Source organism: Thunnus albacares, chromosome 8 (genome assembly GCF_914725855.1).
Source record: "Thunnus albacares chromosome 8, fThuAlb1.1, whole genome shotgun sequence".
In the NCBI taxonomy this organism is placed as follows: Eukaryota; Metazoa; Chordata; class Actinopteri; order Scombriformes; family Scombridae; genus Thunnus; species Thunnus albacares.
The window spans coordinates 27,576,629-27,589,495 of record NC_058113.1 but is presented as its reverse complement, the minus strand read 5'-3'; the positions used below and the strand labels follow the sequence as shown (position 1 = coordinate 27,589,495).

Here is a 12,867-nt window from a genome sequence, read left to right as displayed (position 1 = left end):
AAAATTAAAAACAATCAAACAATAAAAAACAATAACAGTAATATAGCAAAAATGGTTGGTAAATTTAATGCAAAAAAGCAAATTCATAAAAATGAGTTTTTAACAGTGATTTAAAGGAAGTCAGTGATACAGACATTAAAGGAGGGATTTAGAATTTTTCAAGTGTGTCTTAAAACAACAGTCAGGTGCCCAAATGAACATTGAAATATGTTTTTCTTGCTGTAATCATTCCTCCTGTTCATACTGACCATTATAAGATCCCTTCATAATGAGCTTACAATGTAAGTGATGGGGGCCAAAATCCACAGTCCTCCTCCTGCGCAAGAATGTATTTAAAAGTTTATCTGAAGCCAATATATATCTTCAAAATGGTCAAGTCAAGTAGATGTCTTTCAACGTTAAAGTCTTTTTAGTGCCAAAGTTCCTCTTTTTGTTACTATACTTCCACCACAGCTCAACGGGGAAATGCTGTTTGAGGAAACACAAAGAGGGAATTTGATGCTAAAAAGACTGTAAATGTATCAGATATCCACTTGATATGACTAACTCAGACTGCTGAAGCTTCATATAAACTTAAGATTAACTTTTAAATACATTTCTGCACAATTGCACATTTGAAGGGGATCTTTTAATAGCCAGTATGAACAGGAGGAATGATTACAGCGAGGAAAACCTCTTTCAATGTTCATATGGATACTTGAAAAACTGTAAACCCATTTTCACCACAGGATGAACTGTAATAACTTTAGTGATCCCGTCACTTTTCATTCAGCACCGTCATCAGATTAAAATTTTTATTTGTCCAATACTTTAGTTTACGATCAAATACGAAACTGCAAAACTAATGAAATTAGTGTTTAGTGCTGATTAGTGGATGTTTGCATGCTAACAGGCAAAACATTTAGCATTTCATCAAGCATTAACTCAAATCACCACTATGCCTTTTCTCAGAGCCGTTAGCATGGCTGTAGACGTTAAACTCTACACTGAGATAGTGAACATAGTAAACATTATATCTGTATCAGTATGCTTGCACTGTTAAGAGTGAGACAGGTTAACATCAGCATGTTGAAGGGGTTCATGTAAATAGCCTGCCTGTGTCTATATAATCATATTGTATAGTTATTCATAATACATCAATGTAACGATTCCAGTGAAAGTAACTTGTACTACCAATATACAGCATGCTGCATTTTCTCATTGGGATTAATTAATAAAGTTTTATTTGTTTTTTAGAGGAAAGTACTCCAACTATTTATCTGTCTAATATTGTCTATTAAACCACTTCATAGTGGTTTAAAACACTTCACAACATACAGATATGACATGTAAAGATGATGGAGTTGGATCCTAACCTGACACAGTTTCTATTGTAAAAGACAAATCTGACACCTTAATTCTATAAAATGATCATAATACAAACTTTGGCAAAATAAATTATGGCACATTTTTGAGGGATAAAATGTCAGTTGAGTCCTTGGTTGACAAAAATGATAAAGGGGGAGCTCTGCCATGTCAGGGGGGGCAATACCATGATAAAACAACAGCATGTCACCTTCCCACGATGCTGTTTATCTCCTCTCACTGTAGTTCAAGCAGAGCTGACGGCATATTGAGAAGGACTATTTTCTTGTTTTGTAGGCTGAAGGGTTTTTGAAAATGGAGAGTTACCACACACTAAAAATCACTGGGTTAACATTTTACCCAGTTTGGGTCAATATAGCACCAACACAATACTGGGTTAATGTTACCCAGAAAGACAGTCAAGATAAAAGTTGTTTTTATCCAGTTTTAGTGTTATTCTTTATTTTACTTTTGGGTTATTTACCCAAACCAAAGCTTGTTATAATCTACTCTACTCTTTTTAAACGTACATGTCACAGTTTGTTATTGATTGTTAAAAACTTGTGTATCTTGTGAATATTTATGCACATTGTTGGACAAGAAACAATAAATTTGTGACAGTTTATTGTTTGTCACACAGAGTCAGAATAACAGATTGCTGCAGGGTAAAGTTAACCCAATGTTGTCGCTACTGGTGATATATTGATCCAAACTGGGTAAAATTTTAACCCAGTGATTTTTAGTGTGCATTATGTTCATAAGAGCTCAGTGGTTCATAAAAAAATCATTCATTTCAGCAAAAAAACAGCCTTTTGTTAAAGCACTTAAAGCACTCCAAATTACAACTCTGAAAGACGACGTTGAGGTGTTTGTCCTTGTCCGACTAATGGAGTGAAATCAAACCTGAAACATGAAAAGAAAATGTTATAAAAACTGATTTTTCACAGTTTAGTCTCTGTCTCATTCTCGGACAAAACGATATACTACACAAAAGAAACGTTAATGGTTTCATAGAACCAGCACTGACGTCAACTCACCTCTGTTTCCACCTATAATAAGCAGCTCCAGCAGCAGCTGTTGTGAAGCCGAAAAAGAAGAAGATGATCCCAACTGTCTTCTTCAGGTACTTGGTATCCAGTGGAGAGGTGTCTGAGTGGGAGAAATAATAGCAGTGAAATCTTAATCTGCTCATAGATCCTGCAGTATAGTAGCATACGTAGTTCAGTACAGTTCTAGGCGAGGAAAACATTTATGTTGTAAGGTGACCTGAAGATCTGAAAGCAGGCCTTGGGGACAAAAAATGCTTTAGAAATAGTTAAAATGCCTAATAATGCCATAATAATTTATCTACCTATACACTCAATTCTCAATATAAGTCAATTTATTTAATGTTTATTTATATAGGGACAAATTTCACAACACAAATTAACTTCTTGCATTCTACAGACCAACAGGTTGTTGGTTGTTGGATAGTATTTTGCTGGAGTCTAATGGTCGAAACTTAAATAAATTCCATAAATATTATTAATTCCCAACTTATAATACGTTGTTGAGAAAAAAAAGACACAACATTCTTCAGTTGTGACATTTGTAGCTTCAAATTTGGAAGTAAGATAGTGTTTGAGCCTTTTTCTTCAAGACAAAGCCCCTTACCCCAGTCCACCTCCAGGCTCTCCCTCAGGCTGCTGTGGTCCACCTTGCAGCTCACCCTCTCCCCTCTTCTGAGTGTCAGCTCCAGGTATGAGTGAAGCTGGAAGCTCCAGTCCCCATTGGCCATGACATCTGTAGACCACACATCTGTGGTGACTTCCACCCCGTCTCTTAGCCAGCTCACTCTCACTTCCTGAGGAAAAAAACCCAGAACTCTGCACTCAAGCATGGACCGTTCCCCGTAGTCAGCTGGCTTGGTCTGATGGACCTTGACAATTGGAGGCACTGGAGCGTAGAAATGATTAGAGCAAAAATATTAGTTAATTGACCCGCTGAACATAGAGTGCAGAAGAAAAATTCATGGGCTAAACAGTTTTCTTCAAGCCATTTAATTAAAGAATGGGGACAGAGAGATTGTTTCCTTTTATACCAGTGAAGCAAATTAAGCCAATGAAGTGATGTGTAGGAGTATTATAGCTTCCTTCAAAATCTCCAACTTTTTTAGGAGCAAAAATCACAGAAACATACCTTTTCTATCCAGTGTGCTCTTTCTAAACAATCTTGCGTTGTATCTGCAAAGAGTCTCCACTTGACGTTTTCTTAAAGCCATTTTCCAAGCCTGGCTGTTATAATGGTCAGCATTTATCATGCCATATTCTCCAAAGCCGACATACTTTCCAACTCTGGAGTCATACATGGTGACAAGCTTCTGGTTAAATATATTTTTCACAAAGAAGACCATGTCTGTGGTGTTGTTGCCATACTCACAGTCAGTTATCATCTGATATACATAGCAACCTGCAACAGTAAGGAAACATGCTCAGTCTTTTTTTTACTGCACGTTTATAGCACAAAAGCAGTTGTTTTGTTTTGTGAAATATCTCAACATTTATAAGGTTGGCATACAATGTGGTACAGACGTTCATGTTCCCCAGAGGATGAAGCCCACTGACTTTGTGATACCCTGACTTCTCCAACTATTGGATGGATTGCAATAACATTTGGTGTGCTCATTCATGTCTCCTTCTGGATGAATTGTAGTGAAAAATTTCAATACTTTGGTTTACATGCAGCTCTAACGATTCATTCAGCCTGAGCTGTACTTTGTGTTTAGTGCTAATTAGCAAGTGTGCGCATGCTAATTAACAGTCTAAACCAAAAAGATTAAACACGATAGACATTATATGGCTTAACACCAGCATGTTAGCATTGTGAGCATTTTAATGTTAGCATTTAGCTAAGCACTAATGTGCCTAAGTCAGTGGTGGAAAACTAAGTACATTTACTCAAGTACTGTACTTAAGTACGTACTTTACTTGAGTATTTTCATTTTACACCACTTGATACTACCACTCCACTACATTCCTCCTCTTCTACATTTATTTGACAGCTTTAAAATTACTTATAAATTACACTGCATTGTTAAAGATTAAACCAGTGGTTCCAAAACTTTTTGGTCTGTGGCCCCTTACAAAAAATCAGTGTGTGTTTGTGTCATTTTTTTGTGTTTCAGATGTCTTTAAGTTGTTTGCGGTTACACCAAAGTGACATTTCCCCTCACATGGTTTTGAATAAATAAATGTTTGAGGCCCAAAGAGGTAAAACTCTCCAATGTTTCACAAAAAACGCAAAGATTAAAGAAAAGTTCTTAAAAATGTATCCAAATTTATGTAGCAGAACTATGTCTTTCTCACCCAATCTATCATCTCAAGACCCCTGAGATTTTTCTTGTGACCCTGACAAAGTTGTTCAAACTAGCTCCATCTTGAGCAGCTGCAGCAATAAAATGCTGCTTATGCATTGACTCATCAGTATTAATAATGTACTTTGGGGTGGCTGTGGCTCAGAGGTAGTGCAGGTCGTCCACTAATGGGAAGATTGGCTCTCCAGCATGTCGAAGTGTCCTTGGGCAACATACTGAACCCCAAATTGCTCCCGAAGGCTCTGCCATCGGTGTGTGACTGTGTGTGTGTGTGTGTGAATGAGCAGGTTGGCATCTTGTATGGCAGTGACTGCCATCAGTGTATGAATGTGTGTGCAAATGGGTGAATGTTGTAGTGTAGTATAAAGCACTTTGAGTGGTTGGAAGACTGGAAAGGTGCAACATGAATGCAGTTCATTTAGCAGTCCATTTTCTTTGTTAAATAAATTTAGTCACTGATTTTCTGCAAAACACGTGCTTTTACTTAAGTACTTTAAGAAAATTTAGCTGGCAATACTTCCATACTTTTACTTAAGTAGGATTTTAAATACAGGATTTTTACTTGTAATGAAGTATTTTTACATTTTGGTATTGATACATTTACTTGAGCGAAGGATGTGGCTATAGACGTCATGTCTTCAACTACTTGGTTGAGAGACAACACAAACTTACACTTTCTGTGACTAACCAATGACACATGTCACATACAGGCAAAATAAAATAAACACCCTCCAATATCATTATAGTTCTGTTGTGTTTGAGACAGTCAGAGGTGGTAATTCAATTCAGATGAGTAGGAGAATATGTAATATTATACGTAAATATCCAGTTAAAAGTAAATAAATTCCCTTAAAAGGGAAGCAGAAACTTCCCAAAATGAACTGTAAGCAAACAGAAATACTTTTATGACAATATGTGACATTTATTGCCTGATCTACATACAAAATATGAAAAACACATATACTATTTAAATGTTACAGATGATTTATTTTTTGCCAGTCTCAAACTGAGCAAAGTTATGTGAAAAAAATCATGATGGCATATACAGAACAGAATGTCTGTTTTGTGCCACTCATTAAACAATTCAAAATAACATAATAGTATGCATAACACAAGATACAAATACATAAAGAAATGGAGTACCTGCTGGTGGAGTGCAGAGTAAAACAGTAGAGACTGCAAGTGTGCACAGAAAATAAAGTCCCATCATCTTCATCAAACTGAAAACTACAACATAAAGTTCATTTCCTGCTGCATGCAGAAGCCTAAAGACTCAGTAATGCTCCTAAATCTGCTTAAGCTCAAAAACTAGGTGGCATCCCCACTGTACTTTCTCATGATTAAATGTCACACACATTAATGCAAGTGCAGAGCTGAAGTGAACAGGTTTTTCAGGTTTATCATAGCTGTGGTTTTGTTGTCATGCTAAAATGATCTAATCTCCTGCACCTTCGTAAAGTAAATGAACAAAACAGAAATGAGGTCAGTCGTTTGACTAGTTTGACTCTTCCCTTAAAGCCATGCCTATTATTGTGCTTCTCAACACTGCCTGTAAATTAATTTGTCACTCAACATTTGTTCTCTATACTCTAATAATTTGTGCCCAATTGCAGTTTTAATCTTACTTAACAGAGTCCAAGGTATGAATTATTTTTTCATCATTTAATATATACTGTTACTGCAATCTCAAAGCTGCAGTATTTTCAGTGTTTGAGATTTTAAATTCATCCCTCAGAAGCTCCACACACTTCCATATTAAAATGTGGCAGCTATCTCATCCATCACTGTGAAAATAATTAGATTCAGGCCCGCGCCAAATAAATTCGGCAGAGAAAAGAGGCAGGCTGGAGCATTGCCATTCTGTGCCGGTATTAAAACACAAGCAGGCAGACATGACAAACATCATTTACTGATCCTTTGTGTCAGGCATTCGCTGCAGGAGCAGCAATCTGCCCAAAAGCGGTGATAATTGATGGTGACTCTGTGAAACGTGCCAGTGATCACACAGGCTGCTGTGATGAAGGGTTAATAAAACACAAGGAAGAATGTAATGGGATTGTTTTCTTTCATTTTAATGTGTTTTGCATGTACTTTGACATACAGTATAAAATACCGGAACAGACATTTTCAACTTCCCTTCATGTGTTTTATTTATACATGACATACACAATGAGATACAAAGCCATCACTATGCTACAATATGGCAAAACATGCCTGAAGCATTACATTTTCTTATATATTAATACATTCTATTGCAAAATGAAGGAAAATATGTTAAATTATTTGTATCATCTGTTGATAGTCTTTTAAAGGACAATGTTGTTGCAGACATGAAAAACAGAAGACATAAAAAACATTGCAGGTATTTCTTTCTTTTTTTAAAATGACAAATCCATCTGGAAGATGATGACACATCTGACATCGAAATTTAGGTGTTTGTCTTGATGATTGTTACGCCTGGCAGAACTTGTTGGCTTTCAGGATGAACCAGAGCCCTGTGACAACTCCAATCAGCCCCAGGATCACACCACAAACACACACCGCTGTCTCTACAGCCTGCTGGTCTGTGTGTTCTTCAACCTCTGTGGAAAAAAGATAGCACAAGAGTTTTACTGATGATACCAGTATTATTTTTGTAGCCAACATTTTGCACTAATAACATGCTGCCTAATATCACTTTCTGATATTTAATATACAACAAAGCTCCTGAATTACCATCTATCACCTGAATGTCTTAAGCCCTATTTTCTACAAACTTATAACATATCAGAAGTGGACAGTAATTGTTAAATAAATGTTTACAATATTTGATGAATCATAAATATTTGACATGGATGATTGATTTGTTTTCAACACTCTAGCTTTATTTTGTTTTAAGCCATAACAATCTATTTCTACTGTGAGCTAATATCCGATTTTGAATGGATCAAGTTAACATTTAACTATCTGTGCACTTGTGGTACTTGATATATATACTATATAAACAGTTGTCAGCATGCTAACATGCTCTTTATGTACAATGTTAACACACTGATTTTAGCAGCTATAACATTTACCATATTCACCATCTTAGCATTCTAACATTTGCTAATTAGCGCTAAATACAAAGTACAGCTGAGGATGATGTCATTAGTTAGTTTTTAAAGATATGTTTTTGGGTATTTTTGCCTTTATTGGACAGCTGATAGTGAAGAGGCAGAGAGAGAGGCATGACATACAACATAGGTCTCCAGCCGAACCATTTGTCTACCAGTGTGCTCCTATATCATTAGTTTTGCAGGTATTTGGTCATAAATCAAAGTATTGGACAAATTAAAATTTTGACCTAATGGTGGCCCTATATGAACTGTCAGGAGATCACAAAGTTATAACAAATCCTTCTGAGGGGGACATGTCTGAACCAAATTTCATGGCAAGTTCACTTGTCGAAACTACAATGTGAACCTCATGGTGGCGCTAGAGGAAAAGTCAGGGGATCACTAAATTCATTTGGATGCATCCTTTAGGAACTGTGGGTATCTGAAAAATATAGCAATCTATCCAATAGTTGTTCAGGACCAAAGTGGTGGACTGACTGACGGACTGGCATAACTGTCCCTACAGCCACGCCACTAGCTGGCCTTAATTTGTGCTCATCTATGTGTATCTATACACATCAATCATCTATATACCATATCAAATATATACAGTGTTTGAAGGAAATGAATGGTTATATCTGTGAAAATTTCAATATCATACATCTTCCCTTTTCTAAATATTTTGGGTATATTTTTCAAGTGCACCATATTCACTCCTTTTCTTCTCCTGTCTCAAACTCAAAATATCCCCTCTGTTGCTTTAACCACTGAGCATCTCATAACTGGGACTCATCTTAACATGACTCGCTCACCCCAGAACCTGATGAGAGGCTCCTGCAGGCTGACGTGATCCACACTGCAGGAGTAGATGTCGCCCTCCTCAGGAGTGAAGCTCAAGTAGGACGAGATGCGAAAGCTGAAATCCTTGTTGGAGTAGTATTGGGTCTGACTGATGTCACTCTGGTCCACCGGCAGCCCGTTCCTGGTCCAGGTGATCTCAACTGTAGGAGGATGGAATTCGTTGACAAAGCAGATGAGGATGTTGGGGACTCCAGGCTCCATCTCCTGCCTTGGGTAGATCAGGGACGTAGGACTAACTGTGATGTTTGACAGACACAGACATATAAAGTTATACTAGCTCTACATCTCATTCCAAAATGGTCATTTATATGCTGCAATTACAGCCTCCAACCCTCTCAGAGGGCTTTCCATGAGACAAGGCCTCAAATACATCTCGAAGGTATTGTTCTTCCACACCAAACTCCGAAAAACATTTCTTTATGTGCACAGGGGCACAGACTGTTGCATCAAGGTTGGAAGCACAATATTATCTAGGTATCATTATTTTTTAGGTGGATTAAAATTAATTGGGACTAAAGGGACATGACCAAACGTATCCACATATTTTTGGCCATGTAGCGTAACTAAAAATGAACACGATGTCTACAAAATCTACACCTTTCACAGTAACCCTTAAAAGTAAAACTTTTGCACGGTTGTACAAGTGGCCCAGAGCCATAATTCATCCCAGGGAGTGGACAAACAATACTGCAAAAATAGGTTTACAATTTTTCAAGTCTGTCTTAAAACAACTAGGTCAGGTGCCCACATGAACGTTGAAATAGGTTTTGCTTACTGTAAACATTCCTCCTGTTCATACTGACTATTAGAAGATCCCTCTAAACATGCTTACAATGTAAGCGATGGGGAACAAAATTCACAGCCCTTGTTTGAGCAAAATTATATTATATTATATTTAAAAATGTATTCATTTAAAAAAAAAAGAAGATAATATGAGGCTTCAGCCATAGGGTTAGGGTTAGGGTTAGTCAAATAAAGTGGATATCTTCCAGAGTTACAGTCTTTTTAATATAAAAAAACAATCCCTCTTTGTGTCTCGACAAAGAGTTTTTTTTCCTGTTCAGCCACAGTGGAAGGATTGTAACAAAAAGAGGGAATTTGACACTAAAAAGACGGTAACTTTGAAAGATATATGAACTTGATTTGACTAATTTGGATGACTTGATCACATATTAGCTTTTAAATACATTTTTGCACAGATAAAGGGCTGTTGATTTTGTCCCTGTTTTCTCATTTTATAACAAAGATAGTTTTAGTCTAAATTTAAACAGCCATAAATAAACATATACCAATATCACTGAATGTATGCTAATTAGAGGGAACTCCCAAACGTGGAGATACGCAATGTACAATGACAGACACCTTAACCCTCACTGATAATACAAGCATGATTATACACCCAGAGAGGTTAATTGAAGCTCAAAGGGATTTTCTCTGCTGGTACCTGTTCTTCTCTCACAAACACACACACACACACCAGAACACTCCTCTCATTAACTTGTGTTTAATAACACAGCTTACTCCCATTACACTGAGGTAGTTTCACTAACATTTAGTGTTGGGAATTGGCTATAATCTAGTTTGTGTAGTTTTGTTGTGATGGAGCCATTAGTGTGAGTCTAGTTGTTTACTGATGTTAGCTGTGTTCTTGTCATTTGACAGCTTTTATTTGCAGCCTCGGATCCTCAGACAGAGATCTGGTATGAAGTATAAAAAATATAAATATGGAAGTATGGAAAGATTTAGATTCTTATAGAAGATTGCAGTGAAAATGGTGCTGAGTAATGTGAAGTATGGTGAATGATAATAGGGGAAAAGTCCAAGAAAGAAATTCAGTGTTTCAGCTACAGTTCAATCCCACTTCACCTATGACCTCTGGAGGATTCTTTTCTCCCTTTATGGCACGTGGGATGTTGTACTTGCAGGTACCGACGGACACGTATGTGTCTTCGCCCAGTCCAGGATCAGGGGTCCACTGCTCTGCAAACTCGGGCAGACGCTGAACTGTCTTATAGGTGACGGGGTCAACGAAGAGGAGCTGATCCCCATCGAATTCAATATCGTACTGGCCGTCTCTGGGCACGTCCCTTTGACAGAAGGTCAAAAAGCGAAGCAAGTGTCCACCTGCAGTTTATTTAAAAGTAAGAAAGACATATATGACTGGTATATACTGGTGTTTGCACTGCGCAGTCAAGTAGTTCCAAATAGTGGAACTTTGTAAGCAAAGTTGGTGTCTATGCTTGAGCTAAATATGGACTGAGGTCTTGAACAATGTGGGGAATTAACACTGGACATCACCCAAGTGAAAATTGCTAGAATTTTGGCTCCATCAGCCACACTGGCAGGCAACCAACCATGATGATTTTTATTGTAAAAAACATAATTGACTGGCAGTAAAATGGACAAAATTATTGACATTTTAGAAGACAAAGGCAGAAAAGAAAAGTCTCTTTTATACACTGGTTATAATGTATATCTGATTAAAATGTAATATGTCTTGACTGTTGACAACATTTGCCCACTTTTTCATAACCTACTGCATCCTCACTGTAGTAATTAATTTACTATCTTTACAAATCTGAAAACGAAAACTCATCAATCATGAACACTACACTTTCACAAAAACCTACTTTGACTGCATTGTGGAAGACAAATAAGCAGCACAGGGAACAGGATCATCCACATGACGCATTACAGCTCCTCCAAACACCAAACTGAGCAGACTGTAGTTCTTCCCTCTGATACATGAAACTATTGGATTCATTTTCTGAAATGACTTCCTGACACCACAAACCATTCAATGTGTGTAATTCGATGACAATGTTTCCACCCTGAAAGCATGGAAGGCACGGGTGAGTCAGATTTTAAAATGACTAACTGCTGCCCCCTACTGGGGGAAAGTGATCATCATAACCTGTGGAAAAAATTTAAAGTCCCTCTCTAGTAAAAATGTGTTTTTCTTTGTGTTTTCTTCACTTGGATGTTTAAGCTCCATTTGAGTTTGAGGCGTGTACCTACTAGGGATGTGCAGAGATCAGTATTTGTATCTGTATTTGTTGAGGCAGCAAAGTTATTTGTATCTGTATTTGTATTCGAATAAAAATGGAAAGAGGCTTAAAAATCCTGTTTTTGTTTTTCTGACACTTTTAATTTTAGAAAATTAAAGTGTTACAATAAGTGTTCATGAATAAACTACCTCACGAAGCAAAACTGGAGTCTCCCAGATCATAGACGACTGCGCTGATTACTGAGCTAAAACTTTATTCATCAACTCATGTGAACAGACCTCTACCTATTTATACACCCATAACACAGAGACAGCACACTGTGTAATGTGTAGGGAGGAACTTCAAAGTTAATTATTGCTATGTACTTTTCATCATTGCCTATTTTTTACAACCTAACTTTGTGGAAATGAGAAGGGGAACAACAGTTATGGAGAGTCCCTTGGGAGCACTTTGCTTGTGTCAGTAGCTGAGCTTTATCTCTGGGGAACACCCCCAACAATATATAATAATTTTTAAAATATTTGTATGAAACAAATATTCATATAAAACTCACTATTTGTGCTTTGCCGGATAATGTTTATGTATTCGGGCACAACCCTAGTACCTACAAGCATGATTTGTGACATCACAACAACTTTGGAGCAAATCGTGCCCCAGTATGCTACCCACATGTGTTATATGGAAACTTGAAGTCTCCATTGCATATAAACTGAGAATTAACTTTACAGTGAAGTAAGAGACACTTTGTGTCCAGCAGTTAAACTTTTAAAATGAAAAAATATTTACATATTCATATATTCTAGATTTTTAATGGGGAAGAAGGAGTAGATGTCAATGTCAAGGATTTTAAAGAAGTAATTGATTTTAATTTGTGGGGGGAAAAAATACACAAATTACTAGTTTGAACAAAAATGTCTGTAAATCTTTAAGTTGGACAGACCATAATTGTACCAAGTGTGCAGCATTTATGCTCAGTTTTTAAAGCTCTGGCATGCCCTATTAATTACGTCATAATGCAGTTTATTTTAATATAATATTTCAGTTAATAATTTAATTCTAAAAGCAACAAAGACAAAAAAATGAATAAATTCTGCTCCATAGTGTCATTGTTATAGCAACCATTATTTTCATTAGCAGTTACTAGTGAATGTATATATGTAATGTAATAATTTAGTCTATAATTTCAGGAAATACTGGAAAAGTCTTTTATAATTTCCCAGAGCAT

The 12,867-nt window shown here is 36.8% G+C and overlaps 2 protein-coding genes across 2 annotated transcripts; both read right to left on the bottom strand.

Annotated features, from left to right (window-relative positions):
• Window positions 1-2,304: 2,304 nt before the first annotated feature.
• Window positions 2,305-3,775, bottom strand: LOC122987324 (SLA class II histocompatibility antigen, DQ haplotype D beta chain-like). The gene is made up of 3 exons (XM_044359144.1): window positions 3,523-3,775; window positions 2,998-3,279; window positions 2,305-2,327 (listed from the first exon to the last, which is right to left on the bottom strand). Exons 1-3 carry the CDS (start codon window positions 3,773-3,775, stop codon window positions 2,305-2,307), a joined length of 558 nt encoding a protein of 185 aa, XP_044215079.1.
• Window positions 3,776-6,770: 2,995 nt separating this feature from the next.
• Window positions 6,771-11,602, bottom strand: LOC122987821 (H-2 class II histocompatibility antigen, A-U alpha chain-like). The gene is made up of 4 exons (XM_044359862.1): window positions 11,265-11,602; window positions 10,501-10,758; window positions 8,586-8,870; window positions 6,771-7,278 (listed from the first exon to the last, which is right to left on the bottom strand). The coding sequence occupies exons 1-4, from the start codon at window positions 11,317-11,319 to the stop codon at window positions 7,148-7,150; spliced, it is 729 nt and encodes a 242-aa protein (XP_044215797.1). The 5' UTR covers window positions 11,320-11,602; the 3' UTR covers window positions 6,771-7,147.
• Window positions 11,603-12,867: the final 1,265 nt, after the last annotated feature.

Bases quoted from the DNA above. Each gene is read 5' to 3' on its own strand.
- LOC122987324 (XM_044359144.1), bottom strand. From the start codon at position 3,775: ATGATAACTGACTGTGAGTATGGCAACAACACCACAGACATGGTCTTC. The intron at 3,280-3,522 runs GTATGTTTCTGT...TCTACGCTCCAG, and splicing joins GAGCACACTGGATAGAAAAG to TGCCTCCAATTGTCAAGGTC. The intron at 2,328-2,997 runs GTAAGGGGCTTT...TCTTTTGTGTAG, and splicing joins GAGCCTGGAGGTGGACTGGG to TATATCGTTTTGTCCGAGAA.
- LOC122987821 (XM_044359862.1), bottom strand. From the start codon at position 11,319: ATGTGGATGATCCTGTTCCCTGTGCTGCTTATTTGTCTTCCACAATGC. The intron at 10,759-11,264 runs GTAGGTTTTTGT...AATAAACTGCAG, and splicing joins TCTTCCACAATGCAGTCAAA to GTGGACACTTGCTTCGCTTT. The intron at 8,871-10,500 runs GTGAAGTGGGAT...CAAACATCACAG, and splicing joins GAATCCTCCAGAGGTCATAG to TTAGTCCTACGTCCCTGATC.